At 41.8% G+C, this 20889-nt stretch overlaps 2 protein-coding genes and 3 pseudogenes across 2 annotated transcripts; all 5 read left to right on the forward strand.

The window, feature by feature from the left end:
* Positions 1–9697, forward strand: part of LOC116188728 — an 11656-nt pseudogene extending 1959 nt beyond the window's left edge.
* A 688-nt stretch (positions 9698–10385) lies between these two features.
* LOC116189147 (peroxidase 16-like) lies at positions 10386–12362 on the forward strand. Its single transcript, XM_031518688.1, is given in 5 exon segments — positions 10386–10598; positions 11347–11445; positions 11447–11566; positions 11658–11823; positions 11956–12362. Coding segments are annotated over 5 exon segments (1005 nt in total).
* Positions 12363–13041: 679 nt separating this feature from the next.
* Positions 13042–15015, forward strand: LOC116189129 (annotated as a pseudogene).
* Positions 15016–15709: 694 nt separating this feature from the next.
* Positions 15710–17682, forward strand: LOC116189141 (annotated as a pseudogene).
* Positions 17683–18298: 616 nt separating this feature from the next.
* LOC116189139 (peroxidase 16-like) lies at positions 18299–20160 on the forward strand. The gene is made up of 4 exons (XM_031518670.1): positions 18299–18511; positions 19169–19358; positions 19450–19623; positions 19754–20160. The coding sequence occupies exons 1-4, from the start codon at positions 18299–18301 to the stop codon at positions 20158–20160; spliced, it is 984 nt and encodes a 327-aa protein (XP_031374530.1).
* Positions 20161–20889: the final 729 nt, after the last annotated feature.

The raw sequence follows: 20889 nt of genomic DNA on the forward strand, positions 1-20889 counted from the left end.
TGCTGTCTTGCTTGTTTCTAAATGATACATCCTCTAAGCATCATTCACTTGATCCTCATCTCCGGATGCACATGACTGCTCTTTTGTTTTGCTAGTTCCACGGGGCTAACGGAAGCGTAAAAGGAACAGAATTCAAAATTTCTACCCGTGAAACTATTCCAAGACCTACTAGAAGAGTAGAGTAATAAAAACGTACCTGGAATATTTAAAGTTGTCGACCGAGCGTCCCACGCGTGACGCCTCTACTGGTATCCACACCGACTTTGTCGACGAGTTTTTCGAGATCGGCGGTGCTAGCGACCAACACTCGAAAGAACACCCCGATGCGACACCCGAAATTTATTAGACTAGTAGGATTAATTCAAATTGAACAATTCAACTTGAATTTCCTTACACTATACACGTACAAACCCATATACATGTATATATATCTCTTATATCTAAACATGCATGCTGCCCCCCTTTTTATAAGCAATATGGGGAAGACAAATTCAAAGCCCCACCGATGTGGGATTAAGAGAATCAAGCTCCAAGTGACATGTGTAAGTCTAGGTGACATCATTTAATTAGTCCATGTGTATAGCTAAGTGTTATCATACAATTGGCCCATTTTCTTTCTGTTCTTTCTATAATTGGCTCCAAGTGGTTTCATAAAAATAACCACTTAGCACACCATTAAATCTAATAAATCGGGGTCTAATTAATCGGCAATTTAATCTCATTAAATATCCGATTAATCGGTCGCACCATAAATCATCTAATCTTTATTAGACAATTTGGTTGTTTCAAAATATCTCGTCAACTTAGTCGTAGTGTGTGACCCTGTAGGTTCCCAATTACGTTGATAGTAATATCGAAATCTCTATTTTAATATTACAAACAGTGAGCGGCATCTAGCAATGCATCACTGTTACTCAAGTAATCGGAAAGTCAATTTCTCGACGACCTCTACCTCGTGACCTATATTACCGTGTAATATAATCCATTGTCCTCTATATCTCTATTGAGCCCAAGGCATGGTCGATGACATCCTTGTATGGCTTAATATCTCTTTTCTTCTTGATTTACCGGGTAAGTCTATCAGAGCAAATGAGCTCGATATCATTATATCGACTCATTTGGGTATGCATACACTTTTAGACTTAACCACCAAGTGGCCGTGAGATATCGCTCCCGGTTTCGTAGGAGGGACAAATCCTATCTTGGTCACTCACATTCTTTTCCATGCTTTGTGGCATACCCAATAACTATCTTTATAACCAACCAGTTACGGTGGCGTTTGACAGTATCAAATATACGACATTACCGTAGGAATCCATGGTGACCTCAAGTCAAAGGACCATTACACTATAGTCACTTTGAGATATGCTAATGACAGTCACGTAACAACCCATGTAGCATCTCATGGCGGGTCAGTCCAATACACATTACTCTTAATGTATACATGTGGTGTTTTGATATCTCCATATCCATGACCTATGAGATTTGGTCATCAATCAACACTCACACTAGTCTAACCGTATTACCGTTGTCCTAATTAACGATAATACTTTGACTATGGACATTTAGGAATAATGTTCAGTAATTATAGGATCTCACAATCAAGTCACACTTGATGCCTATTGAACCTACTATTCCAAGGACATTATTGTGTAAAATCATATTTAGCGCAATCTACACAATACAGATATGCCTCGTTTTATAATGAAATAGATATCATATTACAAAACTGATTATAGATTGCCTCTAGGGCATACACCAATTCCCAACAATCTCCCACTTGCACTAGAGCCAATCTGGCACATGTCTTATGCCAATAGATCTAGTGTGAGCCTCGTGCTTGCGCTGCACAAGAGGTTTCGTAAGTGGATCTGCGAGATTCTCATCTGTTGGTATTCTGCATATCTTCACATCTCCTCTGTCGATGATCTCGCGAATGAGATGGAAGCGCTTGAGTATATGTTTGGATCGCTGGTGAGACCTGGGTTCCTTAGCTTGCGCAATGGCTCCATTGTTGTCACAATAGAGATCCACTGGGTCTGCGATGCTAGGAACCACAACAAGTTCTGTCACGAACTTCTTGATCCAAACGGCCTCTTTTGCAGCGTTAGAGGCAGCAATATACTCGGCCTCTGTGGTAGAATCGGCTACTGTCTCCTGTTTGGAACTCTTCCAACTCACAGCACCTCCATTCAGGCAGAACACATACCCTGACTGCGATCTACTGTCGTCCTTATCGGTCTGGAAGCTAGCATCGGTGTAACCTCTTACAACGAGCTCTTCTTCGCCTCCATATACCAAAAACATCTCCTTAGTCCTTCGTAAGTACTTAAGGATGTTCTTTACTGCAATCCAGTGTCTTTCACCTGGATCTGATTGGTATCGACTCGTCATACTCAAAGCATACGAGACATCTGATCGAGTGCATAACATAGCATACATGATGGATCCAATAGCTGACGCATATGGAATCCTATTCATGCGGTCCCTCTCCTCTCGAGTAGAAGGACTCTGAGCCTTCGAAAGGCTTATGCCATGTAACATAGGCAGCGACCCTTTCTTAGAATCATGCATGCTAAAACGCCGAAGCACTTTATCTATGTATGCACTCTGACTTAGGCCAAGCAGTCTCCTGGATCTATCTCTATAGATCCTGATACCTAGCACATAGGTAGCTTCGCCTAAGTCCTTCATAGAGAAACACCTTCCCACCAAGTCTTCACAGACTGTAAGGAAGGAATGTCATTTCCGATCAGAAGTATGTCGTCTACATACAACACCAGGAAGATCACTACGCTCCCACTAACCTTCTTGTAAACACAGGGTTCATCTTCATTCTTAATGAAACCAAACTCTTTGATTGCATCATCAAAACGAAGATTCCAGCTCCTAGAAGCTTGCTTCAGCCCATAAATAGACCGTTGTAGCTTACAAACCTTTCCGGCACTATGTGGATCGACAAAACCCTCAGGTTGTGTCATATCACATCCTCGAGGAGCTTCCCGTTCAGGAAAGCAGTTTTGACATCCATTTGCCAGATCTCATAATCATAATCATAATAAGCTGCAATTGCAAGCAAGATCCTTATGGATTTAAGCATAGCCACCGGGGAAAAGTTTCGTCATAGTCAACACCATGAACTTGTTGAAACCTTTTGCCACAAGTCGGCCCTTAAGGTAATCACATTACCGTCCATATCAGTCTTCTTCTTGAAGACCCACTTACACCCAATGGTTTTGCCATTCAGGTGGATCAACCAAAGTCCATACTTGGTTAGTGTACATGGACTCCATCTCAGATCTCATGGCCTCCAGCCATTTCTCAGAGTCAGGGCCTATTACGGCTTCCGCATAGGTTGTAGGCTCATCATTATCTATGAGCAATACGTCATTGTCTTGAGTCACGAGAAATCCATATCTCTCGGGCTCATGACGTATCCTACTAGACCAACGAGGCTCCCGTGTCACCTGTGTAGAAGATTGTGCCACACAACTTGTGGTACTTGTTCTGCAACATCGCCCGTCGATTGGTCAATGTCATTTTGTGGTAGAACTTCCCCAAGTTCTAATTTCCTCCCACTAGTTCCTTTGAAGAGAAACTCTTTCTCAAGGAATACCGCAGTTCGAGCGACAAACACTTTGCCCTCGATGGGATTATAGAAATAGTATCCTCGAGTTTCCTTAGGATACCCCACAAGTAACATTTGTCCGATTTAGGGCCAAGCTTATCCGAAGACAATCTCTTCACATAAGCTTCGCAACCCCATATTTTAGAAAGACATCTTGGGACGCTTCCCATACCACATCTCATATGGGTGTCCTTTCAACTGATTTCGACGGAGCATTGTTTAATATGAGAGCAGCTGTCTGTAGAGCATATCCCCAGAAGGAGTCAGGTAAGTTTGCATGACTCATCAAAGATCGAACCATATCTAATAAAGTTCGATTCCTCCTCTCAGCTACACCATTCCACTGTGGTGTTCCAGGTGGAGTCAGTTGAGATAAAATCCCACACTGTTTAAGATAGTCAGCAAACTCATAGCTCAAATATTCACCTCCTCGATCTGATCGAAGAACTTTAATGCTCTTACCCAACTGATTCTCCACTTCATTCTTAAATTCTTTGAACTTTTCAAAGGATTCAGATTTGTGTTTCATCAAATACACATATCCAAATCTACTGAAATCATCAGTAAATGTAATGAAGTAGAGATACCCACCTCTAGCAAGCTTGTTCACTGGTCCACATACATCAGTATGTATGAGAGCCAGATGATCACTAGCTCGCTCACCTTTTCCGGTAAAAGGGGCCTTAGTCATTTTCCCCATTAAGCAAGGTTCGCATGTCTCGATCGATTCTAAATCAAACGAGTCCAGTAATCCATCCTTATGGAGTCTAGAGATGCGATTCTCGCTAATATGGCCTAAACGACAATGCCAGAGGTAAGTCGGGTTCGAATCATTAGATTTGAGCCGTTTGGTTTCCACATTATAAATAGGCGTATCTAGATCAAGAACATGCAGACCATTACTTAAATGTGCACTGCCATAATATACATCATTCATGTACATAGAACAACACTTGTTCTTGATAGTGAAACAAAATCCCTTCTTGTCCAAACAAGAAACAGATATTATGTTTCTACTAATAGCAGGTACATAATAACAGTCGTTAAGATCTAATACTAGCCCAGTAGGCAAAACTAAGTGATAAGTCCCTACAGTTAATGTAGCAACTCTTGCTCCATTTCCAACTCGTAGGTCCACCTCGCCCTTTGCCAACGATCTACTGTTCTTTAGGTCCTGCATATTTCCACAAATATGAGCACCACACCCGGTATCTAATACCCAAGATGTAGAAGTAGTAGATACATTGATCTCTATAACATGGATACCTGAAGTAGAAGTCTCACTTCCCTTCTTCTTCTTCAACTCCTCTAGGTATACCTTACAATTCCGCTTCCAATGTCCAGTGTTGCCACAATGGAAGCAGTAATCATTCTTTGCCACCTTGGCTTTAGGCTTCAACGCACCCAAGTCATACTTGGATGCACCTTTAGCCCTCTGGCCTTTACTCTTGCCCTTGCCCTTCTTTTGGTCCCCTGGACCATTAGAACAGACGTCCCCTTACTGATATCATGCTCAGCTGTTCTCAACATGTTAAGCAGTTCAGGCAATGGTTTATTGTAGTCATTCATATTATAGCTCATGATGAACTGACTATAACTGCTGGGCAGCGACTGTAGGACTAAATCTGTGGCCAACTCTTGACCCAGAGGAAATCCCAGTCTTCCCAGAGTCTCGACGTACCCAATCATCTTGAGTACATGAAGACCCACCGGGCTACCCTCAGTCAACCTTGCCTGAAAAAGTGCTTTAGAGATCTCGAATCTCTCATGTCGGGCCTGCTCTTGATAGAGCTGCCTGAGATGCACGATCATATCGTACGCCTTCATGTTCTCATGTTGCTTCTGAAGCTCCGAGTCCATGGTGACTAACATGAGACATCCGACGTTTACGGCATCATCATGATGCTTACTATAAGCATCTTTCTCAGCTTGGGGGGCATCGTCAGGTGGTGGCGCAAGAAGAGGTTGCTCTAAGACATATAGTTTCTTTTCTTGGGTGAGAACAATTCTCAAGTTTCGATACCAACCAAGGAAATTATTCCCTGACAGTTTGTCCTTATCAAGGACGGATCGCAAACAGAAAGTACTAGAAGTGCTCCCTGCCATGGTAACTACCATAGAAATATACAAAATAAGTATTATGACACATCAATATTTAATGAGGACTTTATAAATATTGCTCCCACTATTTATATCAAATCAATGACCCTCAACATTGATTCAGAGAATATCATTCTCATAGTAGCTCAAGATCCATATCTCACCAAGCTCTGAGTCAGCGAGGGCTGATTCACCCAGAACTGGCTATTTAGGTAGGGAACTCACTTTCCCAATTGCATCACATGCAACTCTTGATTAGTTGAGTGAATAATTCCTTATTCAAATCTATCTTATAGATCGATGCCCAACTACATGCCTCTGAACTCCTAATCCTATTAGGCTTGCTCAGTTAAGTCCGACCCACTGGTAAACACAATGTCTTACTAGGATAGATAAGGGCATCCTGCGAAGGCAAGGTCTACACACTCATCGATCTTGGTCTTGACGAGCGTTACACGGTGGAAGGATATGGACTTAATATTTTGAGGGATTTGATTAACATTTAATCGATCTCACCATACACTATTATGTAACAATTACATAATAGTCCAAACGCATAACTATTATACTAACACAACTAGGACATAGTCCATGTCTAACAGTCATGCACCGCAAATATCAAACATAATCATACCAGTACCAAGCATAAAATCATATTTTATGCTATTATCTACTCAGATTCTAACTAGCTAGGCTCTGATACCAATTGCTAGTTCCACGGGGCTAACGGAAGCGTAAAAAGGAACAGAAATTCAAAATTTCTTACCCGTGAAACTAATTCCAAGACCTACTAGAAGAGTAAGAGTAAATAAAAGCGTACCTGGAATATTTAAAGTTGTCGACCGAGCGTCCCACGCGTGACGCCTCTACTGGTATCCACACCGACTTTGTCGACGAGTTTTCGAGATCGGCGGTGCTAGCGACCAACACTCGAAAGAAACACCCCGATGCGACACCCGAATTTATTAGACTAGTAGGATTAATTCAAATTGAACAATTCAACTTGAATTTCCTTACACTTATACACGTACACCCATATACATGTATATATATCTCTTATATCTAAACATGCATGCTGCCCCTTTTATAAGCAATATGGGGAAGACAATTCAAAGCCCCACCGATGTGGGATTAAGGAGAATCAAGGCTCCAAGTGACATGTGTAAGTCTAGGTGACATCATTTAATTAGTCCATGTGTATAGCTAAGTGTTATCATACAATTGGCCCATGTTTCTTTCTATAATTGGCTCCAAGTGGTTCCATAAAAATAACCACTTAGCACACCATTAAATCTAATAAATCGGGTCTAATTAATCGGCAAATTTAATCTCATTAAATATCCGATTAATCGGTCGCACCATAAATAATCTAATCTTTATTAGACAATTTTGTTGTTTCAAAATATCTCGTCAAGTTAGTCGTAGTGTGTGACCCTGTAGGTTCCCAATTACGTTGATAGTAATATCGAAATCTCTATTTTAATATTACAAACAGTGAGCGGCATCTAGCAATGCATCACTGTTACTCAAGTAATCGGAAAGTCAATTTCTCGACGAACCTCGTGACCTATATTACCGTGTAATATAATCCATTGTCCTCTATATCTCTATTGAGCCCAAGGCATGGTCGATGACATCCTTGTATGGCTTAAATCTCTCTTTCTTGATTTACCGGGTAAGTCTATCAGAGCAAATGAGCTCGATATCATTATATCGACTCATTTGGGTATGCATACACTTTTAGACTTAACCACCAAGTGGCCGTGAGATATCGCTCCCGTTTCGTAGGAGGGACAAATCCTATCTTGGTCACTCACATTCTTTTCCATGCTTTGTGGCATACCCAATAACTATCTTTATAACCAACCAGTTACGGTGGCGTTTGACAGTATCAAAATATACGACATTACACGTAGGAATCCATGGTGACCTCAAGTCAAAGGACCATTACACTATAGTCACTTTGAGATATGCTAATGACAGTCACGTAACAACCCATGTAGCAATCTCATGGCGGGTCAGTCCAATACACATTACTCTTAATGTATACATGTGGTGTGATTTGATATCTCCATATCCATGACCTATGAGATTTGGTCATCAATCAACACTCACACTAGTCTAACCGTATTACCGTTGTCCTAATTAACGATAATACTTTGACTATGGACATTTAGGAATAATGTTCAGTAATTATAGGATCTCACAATCAAGTCACACTTGATGCCTATTGAACCTACTATTCCAAGGACATTATTGTGTAAAATCATATTTAGCGCAATCTACACAATAACAGATATGCCTCGTTTTATAATGAAATAGATATCATATTACAAAACTGATTATAGATTGCCTCTAGGGCATACACCAATTCCCAACATGTTTTTCATTTTCAAAATAACTTCACCGTGATTTCGACATTTTCATTTGTCTATTTTCTGGGAAGTTGTCCTCGGCATGGTGCTGTTAAAAGTTCTAAAATTGACAAAGCAATCATTTATCAGTAAATGGAACTTTTGTCCTTCTCTCAAGAGGAGTACAACTTTTTTGAACTTTTTCAGCTTTCCAAAGACTCGGAAAAAGTTTCCCGGAAAATCTGAAAGCACTAGACCCAACAGAGATACGTGTTTGATCACTTTCTATATGTTATCATTGACTGCTTTTCCAGATTATGGAAACATAACTCTGGATTGTTCTTCCAAATAAAAAATGCCCGTATGTCTCCCACAAGGGAATCGGTCACGGAGTCGAGGAAAAGGAAAACGTGAATTCCAAGCACAGGAATTCCATTTAATCAAGACTATCACGCACCTATTGCCACAGCTGTAGATATAGTTATTTTGAGAATACGCCTTAACGGCCAATGGTTAAGGATGGCTCATAATGGAAGAAAAGAGTCGCAAAATTGCTCAAAAGTTGAAACTGTAGACTAATCAATTCAATTTATCATCCGACTTCTTTTCTTTTTTGAGTTTCTGTAGGGATGTGATGCATCGGTGTTGCTCGCATCACCCAATAACGATGCAGAGAAGGACCACCCAATTGACCTATCACTTGCAAGAGACGGGTTCGACACGGTGATCAAAGACGAGGCAGTAGTTGACAACAACCCTCAGTGCCAAAACAAAGTCTCCTATGCTGACATTCTTGCCCTAGCCAAAAGAGATGTCATCTCTCTGGTAAGTAACTAGAATGTCAATTCTACTGCAAGTTCGACTGATCAATGCCGTTAACTCATCTAAACGTCTTGAAACTGTTGTGCTATTGCAGGCCGGGGGTCCATTTTACCATGTGGAGCTAGGAAGGCGGGACGGGAGGATATCGACAAAAGCCAGTGTCGAGCATAGAATATCCCTACCCACTTTCGACCTTGTCCAGCTTAACACCAGCTTCGACGGATACGGTCTTTCCCAAATCGACATGATCGCACTTTCAGATATGGAAAAAACCCGAGGGAGCATCCTAGCATATATGAGAAATGGGGAAGTGGTTGTTTAATCTAGCTTATCCCGGTGTCATTAACTTCCCGAATCCTAATATTCTCCCTCCACAACATTCCATTATGTAACGGGGCACACAATCAGGATTTCTCACCGCAACCACGTCTTTAAAAGGATCTACAACTTCAACTTGATGCGCCCAATCGATCTGACCCTCAACCTCTCATAAAAGCACTTGAGGGAACTTTGCCCAAGAATGTGGACCCCAATAAGTGATCGACATGGACCCACGACAACTCACGTATTCGACAATGCCTACTTCAAGAACCTTCAAAATGGGACGGGACTTTTCAGCTCCGACCAGGTGCTCTTCACGGACCCAAGGTCCAGGCCCAATGTAAACTACTTCGCTTCAAACAACACTGCCTTTAGAGAGGCCTTCAAGACCGCCATGACCAAGCTTGGCAGGGTCGGGGTCCTGACGGGTAGCAAGGGGGAAATTCGAATTAACTGTACCCGCCCAAACTAGATAAAGACAAATCTATGAAGTCCAATCTGAAATTTAGAGCAGCGTCTCTTCAATAATTCATTCAATAAATCGCTTTTTTACCATGTCTCTGTTTTAGTTTTGAGGGGTAAGAGAAGGACAATCTTTCTAATTTGCAGGAATAAGGTTTCATCAGTATTTGATCTTTCCACAATAAGAATAATATAAAGCTCTGGATAAATTGCACTGACGTATCGATCATATATTGCTACGCGGCAATTATTTGCTCCAACATCGCCAAGCACGACAAGGAGATCAATATAATTCCTGACCATGTTCCAAATAATGGAAAAGAAATGACAAAACAAAATTAATGCTGCGAGATTGGACCGGTATTATATGTTGATTTACTTCCCTAAAACTTTCATTACTTTGTAGCATACGTGCCCCTTTAGTTTTATAGAAATGTTCTCGTGTTATATTCATGATTTGAAACGGATTAATTACCAGTGCAAGTGATGAGCTGGAATAACACGACAGAGGGTTATGATGCAAGTACCATAGGACATTTATCCACTGTACAGTTTGCGTCAGAATATCTTGATCCCAATATTTTAATATGTACATTAGACAAATACCTCTCTATAAATAGATCGGCCGATGAGCTTATGAGATTCATTGGTAGCAAAAGACAAGAGGAACGAGAAGAAGAAGAAGGAGAAAAGCATCCATGCAAACTTTTAGAGCCCCGTCCTTCATTCTTGCTGTCAGCATGCTCCTGATGGCCGCCGCCTCTGCTCGGCAGCTCAGGGCGGACTTCAACAATAATACCTGCCTCAATGCCGAGCATTTGGTTCGTTCTGCAGTCACCAGAAAGTTCCAGTTGACTGACATCACTGCCCCGGCGACCCTTCGTCACTCCTTCCACGATTGCTTCGTTAGGGTCAGTTTACATTTCCGTCATTGACATTTATACTGAAGAAGAATTTGAATTTGGACTTCTTGTTGCTGTCTTGCCTGTTTCTAAATGATACATCCTCTAAGCATCATTCACTTTGATCCATCATCTCCGGATGCACATGACTGCTCTTTTGTTTTCATTTTCAAAAAAACTTCACCGTGATTTCGACATTTTCATTTGTCTATTTTCTGGGAAGTTGTCTTCGACATGGTGCTGTTAAATGTTCTAAAATTGACAAAGCAGTCATTTATCAGTAAATGGAACTTTTGTCCTTCTCTCAAGAGGAGTACAGTTTTTTTGAACTTTTTCGGCATTCCAAAGGCTCGGAAAAAGTTTCCCGGAAAATCTGAAAGCACTAGACCCAACAGAGATACGTGTTTGATCACTTTCTATATGTTATCATTAATTGCTTTTCCAGATTATGGAAATAGAACTCTGGATTGTTCGTCCAAATAAAAATTGCTCGTATGTCTCCCACAAGGGAATCGGTCATGGAGTTGAGGAAAAGGAAAACGTGAATTCCAAGCACAGGAATTCCGTTTAATCAAGACTATCACGCACCTATGGCCACAACTGTAGATATGGTTATTTTGAGAATACGCCTTAACGGCCAATGGTTAAGGATGGCTCATAATGAAAGAAAAGAGTAGCAAAATTGCTAAAAATGGAAACTGTAGACCAATCAATTCAATTTATCATCCGACTTCTTTTCTTTTTTGAGTTTCTGTAGGGATGTGATGCATCGGTATTGCTCGCATCACCCAATAACGATGCAACGACGGACCACCCAATTGACCTATCACTTGCAGGAAACGGGTTCGACACGGTGATCAAAGACAAGGCAGTAGTTGATCAAAGACAAGGCAGTAGTTGACAGCTACCCTCAGTGCCGAAACAAAGTCTCCTATGCTGACATTCTTGCCCTGGCCACAAGAGATGTCATCTCCCTGGTAAGTCACTAGAATGTCAATTCTACTGCAAGTTCAACGGATCAATGCCGTTAACTCATTTAAACGTCTTGAAACTGCTGTGCGATTGCAGGCCGGGGTTCCATTTTACCATGTGGAGCTAGGAAGGCGGGACGGGAGGATATCGACAAAAGCCAGTGTCGAGCATGGAATACCCCTACCCACTTTCGACCTTGTCCAGCTCAACACCAACTTCGGCGGACACGGTCTTTCCCAAACCGACATGATCGCACTATCAGGTATGGAAAAAACCCAAGGTAGCATCCTAGCATATATGAGAAATGGGGAAGTGGCTGTTTAATCTGGCTTATCTCGGTGTCATTAACTTCCTGAATCTTAATATTCTCCCTCCAGAACTTTCCATTATGTAGGAGGGCACACAATCGGGATTTCTAATTGCAGCCACGTCTTTAAAAGGATCTACAACTTCAACCTAACGCACCCAATCGATTCGACCCTCAACCTATCGTACGCAAGGCACTTGAGGGACCTTTGCCCGAGAAATGTGGACCCCAATAAAGTGATCGACATGGACTCCACGACAACTCACATATTCGACAATGCCTACTTCAAGAACCTTCAAAATGGGACGGGACTTTTCAGCTCCGACCAGGTGCTCTTCACGGATCCAAGGTCCAGGCCCACCGTAAACTTCTTCGCTTCAAACGACACTGCCTTTAGAGAGGCCTTCAAGACCGCCATGACCAAGCTTGGCAGGGTCGGGGTCCTGACGGGTAGCAAGGGGGAAATTCGAATTAACTGTACCCGCCCAAACTAGATAAAGACAAATCTATGAAGTCCAATATGAAATTTAGAGCAATGTCTCTTCAATAATTCATTCAATAAATCTCTTTTTTACCATGCCTTTGTTTTAGTTTTGAGGGGTAACAAAAGGACAGTCCTTCTAATTTGCAGCAATGAGGTTTCATCATTATTTGATCTTCCCACAATAAGAATAATATAAAGCTCCCGATAAACGGCACAGACGTATCGATCATATATTGCAACGCGGCAATTATTTGCTCCGACATCGCCAAGCATGACAAGGAGATCGATATGCTTCCTGACCATGTTCCAAATAATGGAAAAGAAATAACAGCACAAAATTAATGCTGCGAGATTGGACCGGTATTATAATTTGATTTACTTTCATTAGTTTGCAGCATACGTACCCCTTTAGTTTTATAGAAATGTTCTCGTGTTATATTCATGATTTGAAACGAATTAATTACGCGTGCATGTGATGAGCTGGAAAACACGACAGAGCGTTATGATGCAATTACCGTAGGACATTTATCCACTGTACAGTTTGCGTCAGAATATCTTGATCCCAATATTTTAATATATACATCAGACACATACCTCTCTATAAATAGATCGGCCGATAAGCCTATGAGATTCATTGGTGGCAAAAGACAAGAGGAACGAGAAGAAGAAGAAGAAGGAGAAAAGCATCCATGGAAGCTTTTAGAGCTCCGTCCTTCATTCTTATTGTCAGGATGCTCCTGATGGCCGCCGCCTCTGCTCGGCAGCTCAGGATGGACTTCTACAATAATACCTGCCTCAATGTCGAGCATTTGGTTCGTTCTGCAGTCACCAGAAAGTTCCAGTTGACTGACATCACTGCCCCGGCAACCCTTCGTCTCTTCTTCCACGATTGCTTCGTCAGGGTCAGTTTACATTTTCGTCATTTACTTTTATACTGCAGAAGAATTTGAATTTGGACTTCCTGTTGCTGTCTTGCCTGTTTCTAAATGATACATCCTCTAAGCATTATTCACTTTGATCCATCATCTCCGGATGCACACGACAGCTCTTTTGTTTTCATTTTCAAAAAATCTTCACCGTGATTTTGACATTTCCATTTGTCTATTTCATGGGAAGTAGTCTTCGACATGGTGCTGTTAAAAGTTCTAAAATTGACAAAGCAGTCATTTATCAGTAAATATAACTTTTGTCCTTCTATCAAGAGGATTACAGCTTTTTTGAACTTTTTCGGCTTTCCAAAGGCTCGGAAAAAGTTTCCCGGAAAATCTGAAAGCACTAGACCCAACAGAGATACGTGTTTGATCACTTTCTATATGTTATCGTTGAGTGCTTTTCCAGATTATGGAAACAGAACTCTGGATTGTTCTTCCAAATAAAAAATGCTCGTATGTCTCCCACAAGGGAATCGGTCACGGAGTTGAGGAAAAGGAAAACGTGAATTCCAGGCACAGGAATTCCGTTTAATCAAGACTATCACGCACCTATTGCCACAACTATAGATATGGTTATTTTGAGAATACGCCTTAACGGCCAATGGTTAATGATGGCTCATATTAGAAGAAAAGAGTCGCAAAATTGCTCAAAATTGAAACTGTAGACCAATCAATTCAATTTATCATCCGTCTTCTTTTCTTTTTTGAGTTTCTGTAGGGATGTGATGCATCGGTGTTGCTCGCATCACCCAATAACGATGCAGAGAAGGACCACCCAATTGACCTATCACTTGCAGGAGGCGAGTTCGACACGGTGATCAAAGACAAGGCAGTAGTTGATCAAAGACAAGGCAGTAGTTGACAGCTACCCTCAGTGCCGAAACAAAGTCTCCTATGCTGACATTCTTGCCCTGGCCACAAGAGATGTCATCTCCCTGGTAAGTCACTAGAATGTCAATTCTACTGCAAGTTCAACGATCAATGCCGTTAACTCATCTAAACGTCTTGAAACTGCTGTGCGATTGCAGGCCGGGGTTCCATTTTACCATGTGGAGCTAGGAAGGCGGGACGGGAGGATATCGACAAAAGCCAGTGTCGAGCATGGAATACCCTACCCACTTTCGACCTTGTCCAGCTCAACACCAACTTCGGCGGACACGGTCTTTCCCAAACCGACATGATCACACAATCAGGTATGGAAAAAACCCGAGAGAACATCCTAGCATATATGAGAAATGGGGAAGTGGCTGTTTAATCTGGCTTATCCCGGTGTCATTAACTTCCCAAATCCTAATATTCTCCCTCCACAACTTTCCATTATGTCGGGGGCACACAATCGGGATTTCTCATTGCAGCCACGTCTTTAAAAGGATCTACAGCTTCAACCTGACGCACCCAATCGATCCGACCCTCAACCTCTCATACGCAAGGCACTTCAGGGAACTTTGCCCAAGAAATGTGGACCCCAATAAAGTGATCGACATGGACCCCACGACAACTCACATATTCGACAATGCCTACTTCAAGAACCTTCAAAATGGGACGGGACTTTTCAGCTCCGACCAGGTGCTCTTCACGGACCCAAGGTCCAGGCCCACCGTAAAGTTCTTCGCTTCAAACGACACTGCCTTTAGAGAAGCCTTCAAGACCGCCATGACCAAACTTGGCAGGGTCGGGGTCTTGACGGGTAGCAAGGGGGAAATTCGAATTAACTGTACCCGCCCAAACTAGATAAAGACAAATCTATGAAGTCCAATCTGAAATTTAGAGCAGTGTCTCTTCAATAATTCATTCAATAAATCTCTTTTTTACCATGTCTTTGTTTTAGTTTTGAGGGGTAAGAGAAGGACAGTCCTTCTAATTTGCAGCAATGAGGTTTCAACAGTATTTGATCTTCCTACAATAAGAATAATATAACGCTCTGGATAAACTACACTGACGTATCGATCATATATTGCAACGCGGCAATTATTTGCTCCAACATCGCCAAGCATGACAAGGAGATCGATATGCTTCCTGACCATGTTCCAAATAATGGAAAAGAAATAACAGCACAAAATTGATGCTGCGAGATTGGACAGGTATTATAATTTGATTTAGTTTCATAAAACTTTCATTACTTTGTAGCATATGTGCCCCTTTAGTTTTGTAGAAATGTTCTCGTGTTATATTCATGATTTGAAACGAATTAATTACGCGTGCAAGTGATGAGCTGGAATAACACGGCAGAGCGTTATGATGCAATTACCGTAGGACATTTATCCACTGTACAGTTTGCGTCAGAATATCTTGATCCCAATATTTTAATATGCACATCAGACACATACCTCTCTATAAATAGATTGGCCGATGAGCCTATGAGATTCATTGGTGGCAAAAGACAAGAGGAACGAGAAGAAGAAGAAGAAGAAGGAGAAAAGCATCCATGGAAGCTTTTAGAGCTCCGTCCTTCATTCTTGCTGTCAGGATGCTCCTGATGGCCGCCGCCTCTGCTCGGCAGCTCAGGGCGGACTTCAACAATAATACCTGCCTCAATGCCGAGCATTTGGTTCGTTCTGCGTCACCAGAAAGTTCCAGTTGACTACATCACTGCCCCGGCGACCCTTCGTCTCTTCTTCCACGATTGCTTCGTTAGGGTCAGTTTACATTTCCGTCATTGACTTTATACTGCAGAAGAATTTGAATTTGGACTTCCTGTTGCTGTCTTGCCTGTTCTAAATGATACATCCTCTAAGCATCATTCACTTTGATCCATCATCTCCGGATGCACACGACTGCTCTGTTGTTTTCATTTTCTAAAAAACTTCACCGTTATTTTGACATTTCCATTTGTCTATTTTATGGGAAGTAGTCTTCGGCATGGTGCTGTTAAAAGTTCTAAAATTGACAAAGCAGTCATTTATCAGTAAATGGAACTTTTGTCCTTCTATCAAGAGGAGTACAACTTTTTTGAACTTTTTCGGCTTTCCAAAGGCTCGGAAAAAGTTTCTCGAAAAATCTGAAAGCACTAGACCCAACAGAGATACGTGTTTGATCACTTTCTATATGTTATCATTGAGTGCTTTTCCAGATTATGGAAACAGAACTCTGGATTGTTCTTCCAAATAAAAAATGCTCGTATGTCTCCCACAAGGGAATCGGTCACGGAGTTGAGGAAAAGGAAAACGTGAATTCCAAGCACAGGAATTCCGTTTAATCAAGACTATCACGCACCTATTGCCACAACTGTAGATATGGTTATTTTGAGAATACGCCTTAACGGCCAATGGTTAATGATGGCTCATAATGGAAGAAAAGAGTCGCAAAATTGCTCAAAATTGAAACTGTAGACCAATCAATTCAATTTATCATCCGACTTCTTTTCTTTTTTGAGTTTCTGTAGGGATGTGATGCATCGGTGTTGCTCGCATCACCCAATAACGATGCAGAGAAGGACCACCCAATTGACCTATCACTTGTAGGAGGCGAGTTCGACACGGTGATCAAAGGCAAGACAGTAGTTGATCAAAGACAAGGCAGTAGTTGACAGCTACCCTCAGTGCCGAAACAAAGTCTTCTATGCTGACATTCTTGCCCTGGCCACAAGAGATGTCATCTCTCTGGTAAGTCACTAGAATGTCAATTCTACTGCAAGTTCAACTGATCAATGCCGTTAACTCATCTAAACGTCTTGAAACTGCTGTGCTATTGCAGGCCGGGAGTCCATTTTACCATGTGGAGCTAGGAAGGCGGGACGGGAGGATATCGACAAAAGCTAGTGTCGAGAATGGAATACCCCTACCCACTTTCGACCTTGTCCAGCTCAACACCAGCTTCGGCGGACACGGTCTTTCCCAAACCGACATGATCACACAATCAGGTATGGAAAAAACCCGAGGGAGCATCCTAGCATATATGAGAAATGGGGAAGTGGTTGTTTAATCTGGCTTATCCCGGGTTCATTAACTTCCCGAATCCTATTATTCTCCCTCCACAACTTTCCATTATATAAGGGGGCACACAATCGGGATTTCTCACTGCAGCCACGTCTTAAAAAGGATCTACAACTTCAACCTGATGCACCCAATCGATCCGACCCTCAACCTCTCATACGCAAGGCACTTGAGGGAACTTTGCCCAAGAAATGTGGACCCCAATAAAGTGATCGACATGGACTCCACGACAACTCACATATTCGACAATGCCTACTTCAAGAACCTTCAAAATGGGACGGGAATTTTCAGCTCCGACCAAGTGCTCTTCACGGACCCAAGGTCCAGGCCCACCGTAAACTTCTTCGCTTCAAACAACACTGCCTTTAGAGAGGCCTTCAAGACCGCCATGACCAAGCTTGGCAGGGTTGGGGTCCTGACGGGTAGCAAGGGGGAAATTCGAATTAACTGTACCCGCCCAAACTAGATAAAGACAAATCTATGAAGTCCAATCTGAATTTTAGAGCAGTGTCTCTTCAATAATTCATTCAATAAATCTCTTTTTTACCATGTCTTTGTTTTAGTTTTGAGTGGTAAGAGAAGGACAGTCCTTCTAATTTGCAGCAATAAGGTTTCATCAATATTTGATCTTTCCACAATAAGAATAATATAAAGCTCGACAAGGAGATCAATATAATTCCTGACCATGTTCCAAATAATGGAAAAGAAATGACAGCACAAAATTGATGCTGCGAGATTGGACCGGTATTATATGTTGATTTACTTCCCTAAAACTTTTATTACTTTGTAGCATGCGTGCCCCTTTAGTTTTATAGAAATGTTCCCGTGTTATATTCATGATTTGAAACGGATTAATTACGCGTGCAAGTGATGAGCTGGAATAACACGACAGAGCGTTATGATGCAAGTACCGTAGGACATTTATCCACTGTACAGTTTGCGTCAGAATATCTTGATCCAAATATTTTAATATGTACATCAGACACATACCTCTCTATAAATAGATTGGCCGATGAGCCTATGAGATTCATTGGTGGCAAAAGACAAGAGGAACGAGAAGAAGAAGAAGGAGAAAAACATCCATGCAAACTTTTAGAGCTCTGTCCTTCATTCTTGCTGTCAGCATGCTCCTGATGGCTGCCGCCTCTGCTCGGCAGCTCAGGACGGACTTCTACAATAATACCTGCCTCAATGTCGAGCATTTGGTTCGTTCTGCAGTCACCAGAAAGTTCCAGTTGACTGACATCACTGCCCCGGCGACCCTCCGTCTCTTCTTCCACGATTGCTTCGTCTGGGTCAGTTTACATTTCCGTCATTTACTTTTATACTGCAGAAGAATTTGAATTTGGACTTCCTGTTGCTGTCTTGCCTGTTTCTCCTTCTGGGAAACTTCACCATGATTTCGACATTTCCATTTGTCTATTTTCTGGGAAGTTGTCCTCGGCATGGTGCTGTTAAAAGTTCCTCATTGACAAAGCAGTCATTTATCAGTAAATGGAACTTTTGTCCTTCTCTCAAGAGGAGTACAGCTTTTTTGAACTTTTTCGGCTTTCCAAAGGCTCGGAAAAAGTTTCCCGGAAAATCTGAAAGCACTAGACCCAACAGAGATACGTGTTTGATCACTTTATATATGTTATCATTGACTGCTTTTCCAGATTATGGAAACATAACTCTGGATTGTTCTTCCAAATAAAAAATGCCCGTATGTCTCCCACAAGGGAATTGGTCACGGAGTCGAGAAAAGGAAAACGTGAATTCCGTTTAATAAAGACTATCACGCACCTATTGCCACACCTGTAGATATAGTTATTTTGAGAATACGCCTTAACGACCAATGGTTAAGGATGGCTCATAATGGAAGAAAAGAGTCGCAAAATTGCTCAAAAGTTGAAACTGTAGACCAATCAATTCAATTTATCATCCGACTTCTTTTCTTTTTTGAGTTTTTTTAGGGATGTGATGCATCGGTGTTGCTCGCATCACCCAATAACGATGCAGAGAAGGACCACCCAATTGACCTATCACTTGCAGGAGACGGGTTCAACACGGTGATCAAAGACAAGGCAGTAGTTGACAGCAACCCTCAGTGTCGAAACAAAGTCTCCTATGCTGACATTCTTGCCCTGGCCACAAGAGATGTCATCTTCCTGGTAAGTCACTAGAATGTCAATTCTCCTGCAAGTTCGACTGATCAATTCCGTTAACTCATCTAAACGTCTTGAAACTGCTGTGCTATTGCTGGCCGGGGGTCCATTTTACCATGTGGAGCTAGGAAGGCGGGACGGGAGGATATCGACAAAAGCCATTGTCGAGCATGGAATACCCCTACCCACTTTCGACCTTGTCCAGCTCAACACCAGCTTCGGCGGACATGGTCTTTCCCAAACCGACATGATCGCACTTTCAGGTATGGAAAAAACCCGAGGGAGCATCCTAGCATATATGAGAAATGGGGAAGTGGTTTTTAATCTGGCTTATCCCGGTGTCATTAACTTCCCGAATCCTAATATTCTCCCTCCACAACTTTCCATTATGTAGGGGACACATAATCGGGGTTTCTCACTGCAGCCACGTCTTTAAAAGGATCTACAACTTCAACCTGACGCACCCAATCGATCCGACCCTCAACCTCTCATACGCAAGGCACTTGAGGGAATTTTGCCCAAGAAATATGGATCCCAATAAAGTGATCGACATGGACCCCACGACAACTCACATATTCGACAATGCCTACTTCAAGAACCTTCAAAATGGGTCGAGACTTTTTAGCTCCGACCAGGCGCTTTTCACGGACCTAAGGTCCAGGCCCACCGTAAACTTCTTCGCTTTAAACAACACTGCCTTTAGAGAGGCCTTCAAGACTGCCATGACCAAGCTTGGTAGGGTCGGGGTCCTGATGGGTAGCAAGGGGGAAATTCGAATCAACTGTACCCGCCCAAACTAGATAAAGACAACTCTATGAAGTCCAATCTGAAATTTAGAGCAGTGTCTCTTCAATAATTCATTCAATAAATCTCTTTTACCATGTCTTTGTTTTAGTTTTGAGGGGTAAGAGAAGGACGATCCTTCTAATTTGCAGCAATGATGTTTCATCAGTATTTGATCTTCCCACAATGAGAATAATATAAAGCTCTGGATTATTTGCACTAACATATCGATCATATATAAATTAGTTGTCCATGGTCTGCAGTAAGTGCCAACATGACCTACCAGAGACTTGAGATTCTATTGCTATCCATAACTATTGAAGGGTTCAAATATCTTGTGGGGATTTTCAGTTATCATCATCACCACCAATTTCTCAGTATTCTTCTGCTTCTTGTACCACTGCAACAACTCACCGATCATCTATAGTATCAAGAGCGATATATACATTAAGGCAATTAAAAGAGAAACCCCCAATTCGTGTCTTGAATATCATAAGTTAGGTTTTTTCTATGTTTTTAATTGAGCTTCAATTCGATCATATCCTAGCGTTCAATATAGTAGCTTATGTAGCATGGACACGCATCGTAGTTGTATTGTATATCAAGGGAAACAAAAAAGAGATGGAGACCAATCATCACCCATGTGAATTTTACGTATTATATCCATATGATAAAGTCAAGTTGACAGACTTTATATATGAATGCCCTCTCCTTTAGAAATAAGACACTCACCACTCCTATTTTCA

The sequence above is a fragment of the Punica granatum genome, chromosome 8, assembly GCF_007655135.1.
Source record: "Punica granatum isolate Tunisia-2019 chromosome 8, ASM765513v2, whole genome shotgun sequence".
NCBI lineage: Eukaryota > Viridiplantae > Streptophyta > Magnoliopsida > Myrtales > Lythraceae > Punica > Punica granatum.

Bases quoted from the DNA above. Each gene is read 5' to 3' on its own strand.
- LOC116189139 (XM_031518670.1), top strand. From the start codon at position 18,299: ATGCAAACTTTTAGAGCTCTGTCCTTCATTCTTGCTGTCAGCATGCTC. The intron at 18,512-19,168 runs GTCAGTTTACAT...GAGTTTTTTTAG, and splicing joins TCCACGATTGCTTCGTCTGG to GGATGTGATGCATCGGTGTT. The intron at 19,359-19,449 runs TCTTCCTGGTAA...AAACTGCTGTGC, and splicing joins CCTGGCCACAAGAGATGTCA to TATTGCTGGCCGGGGGTCCA.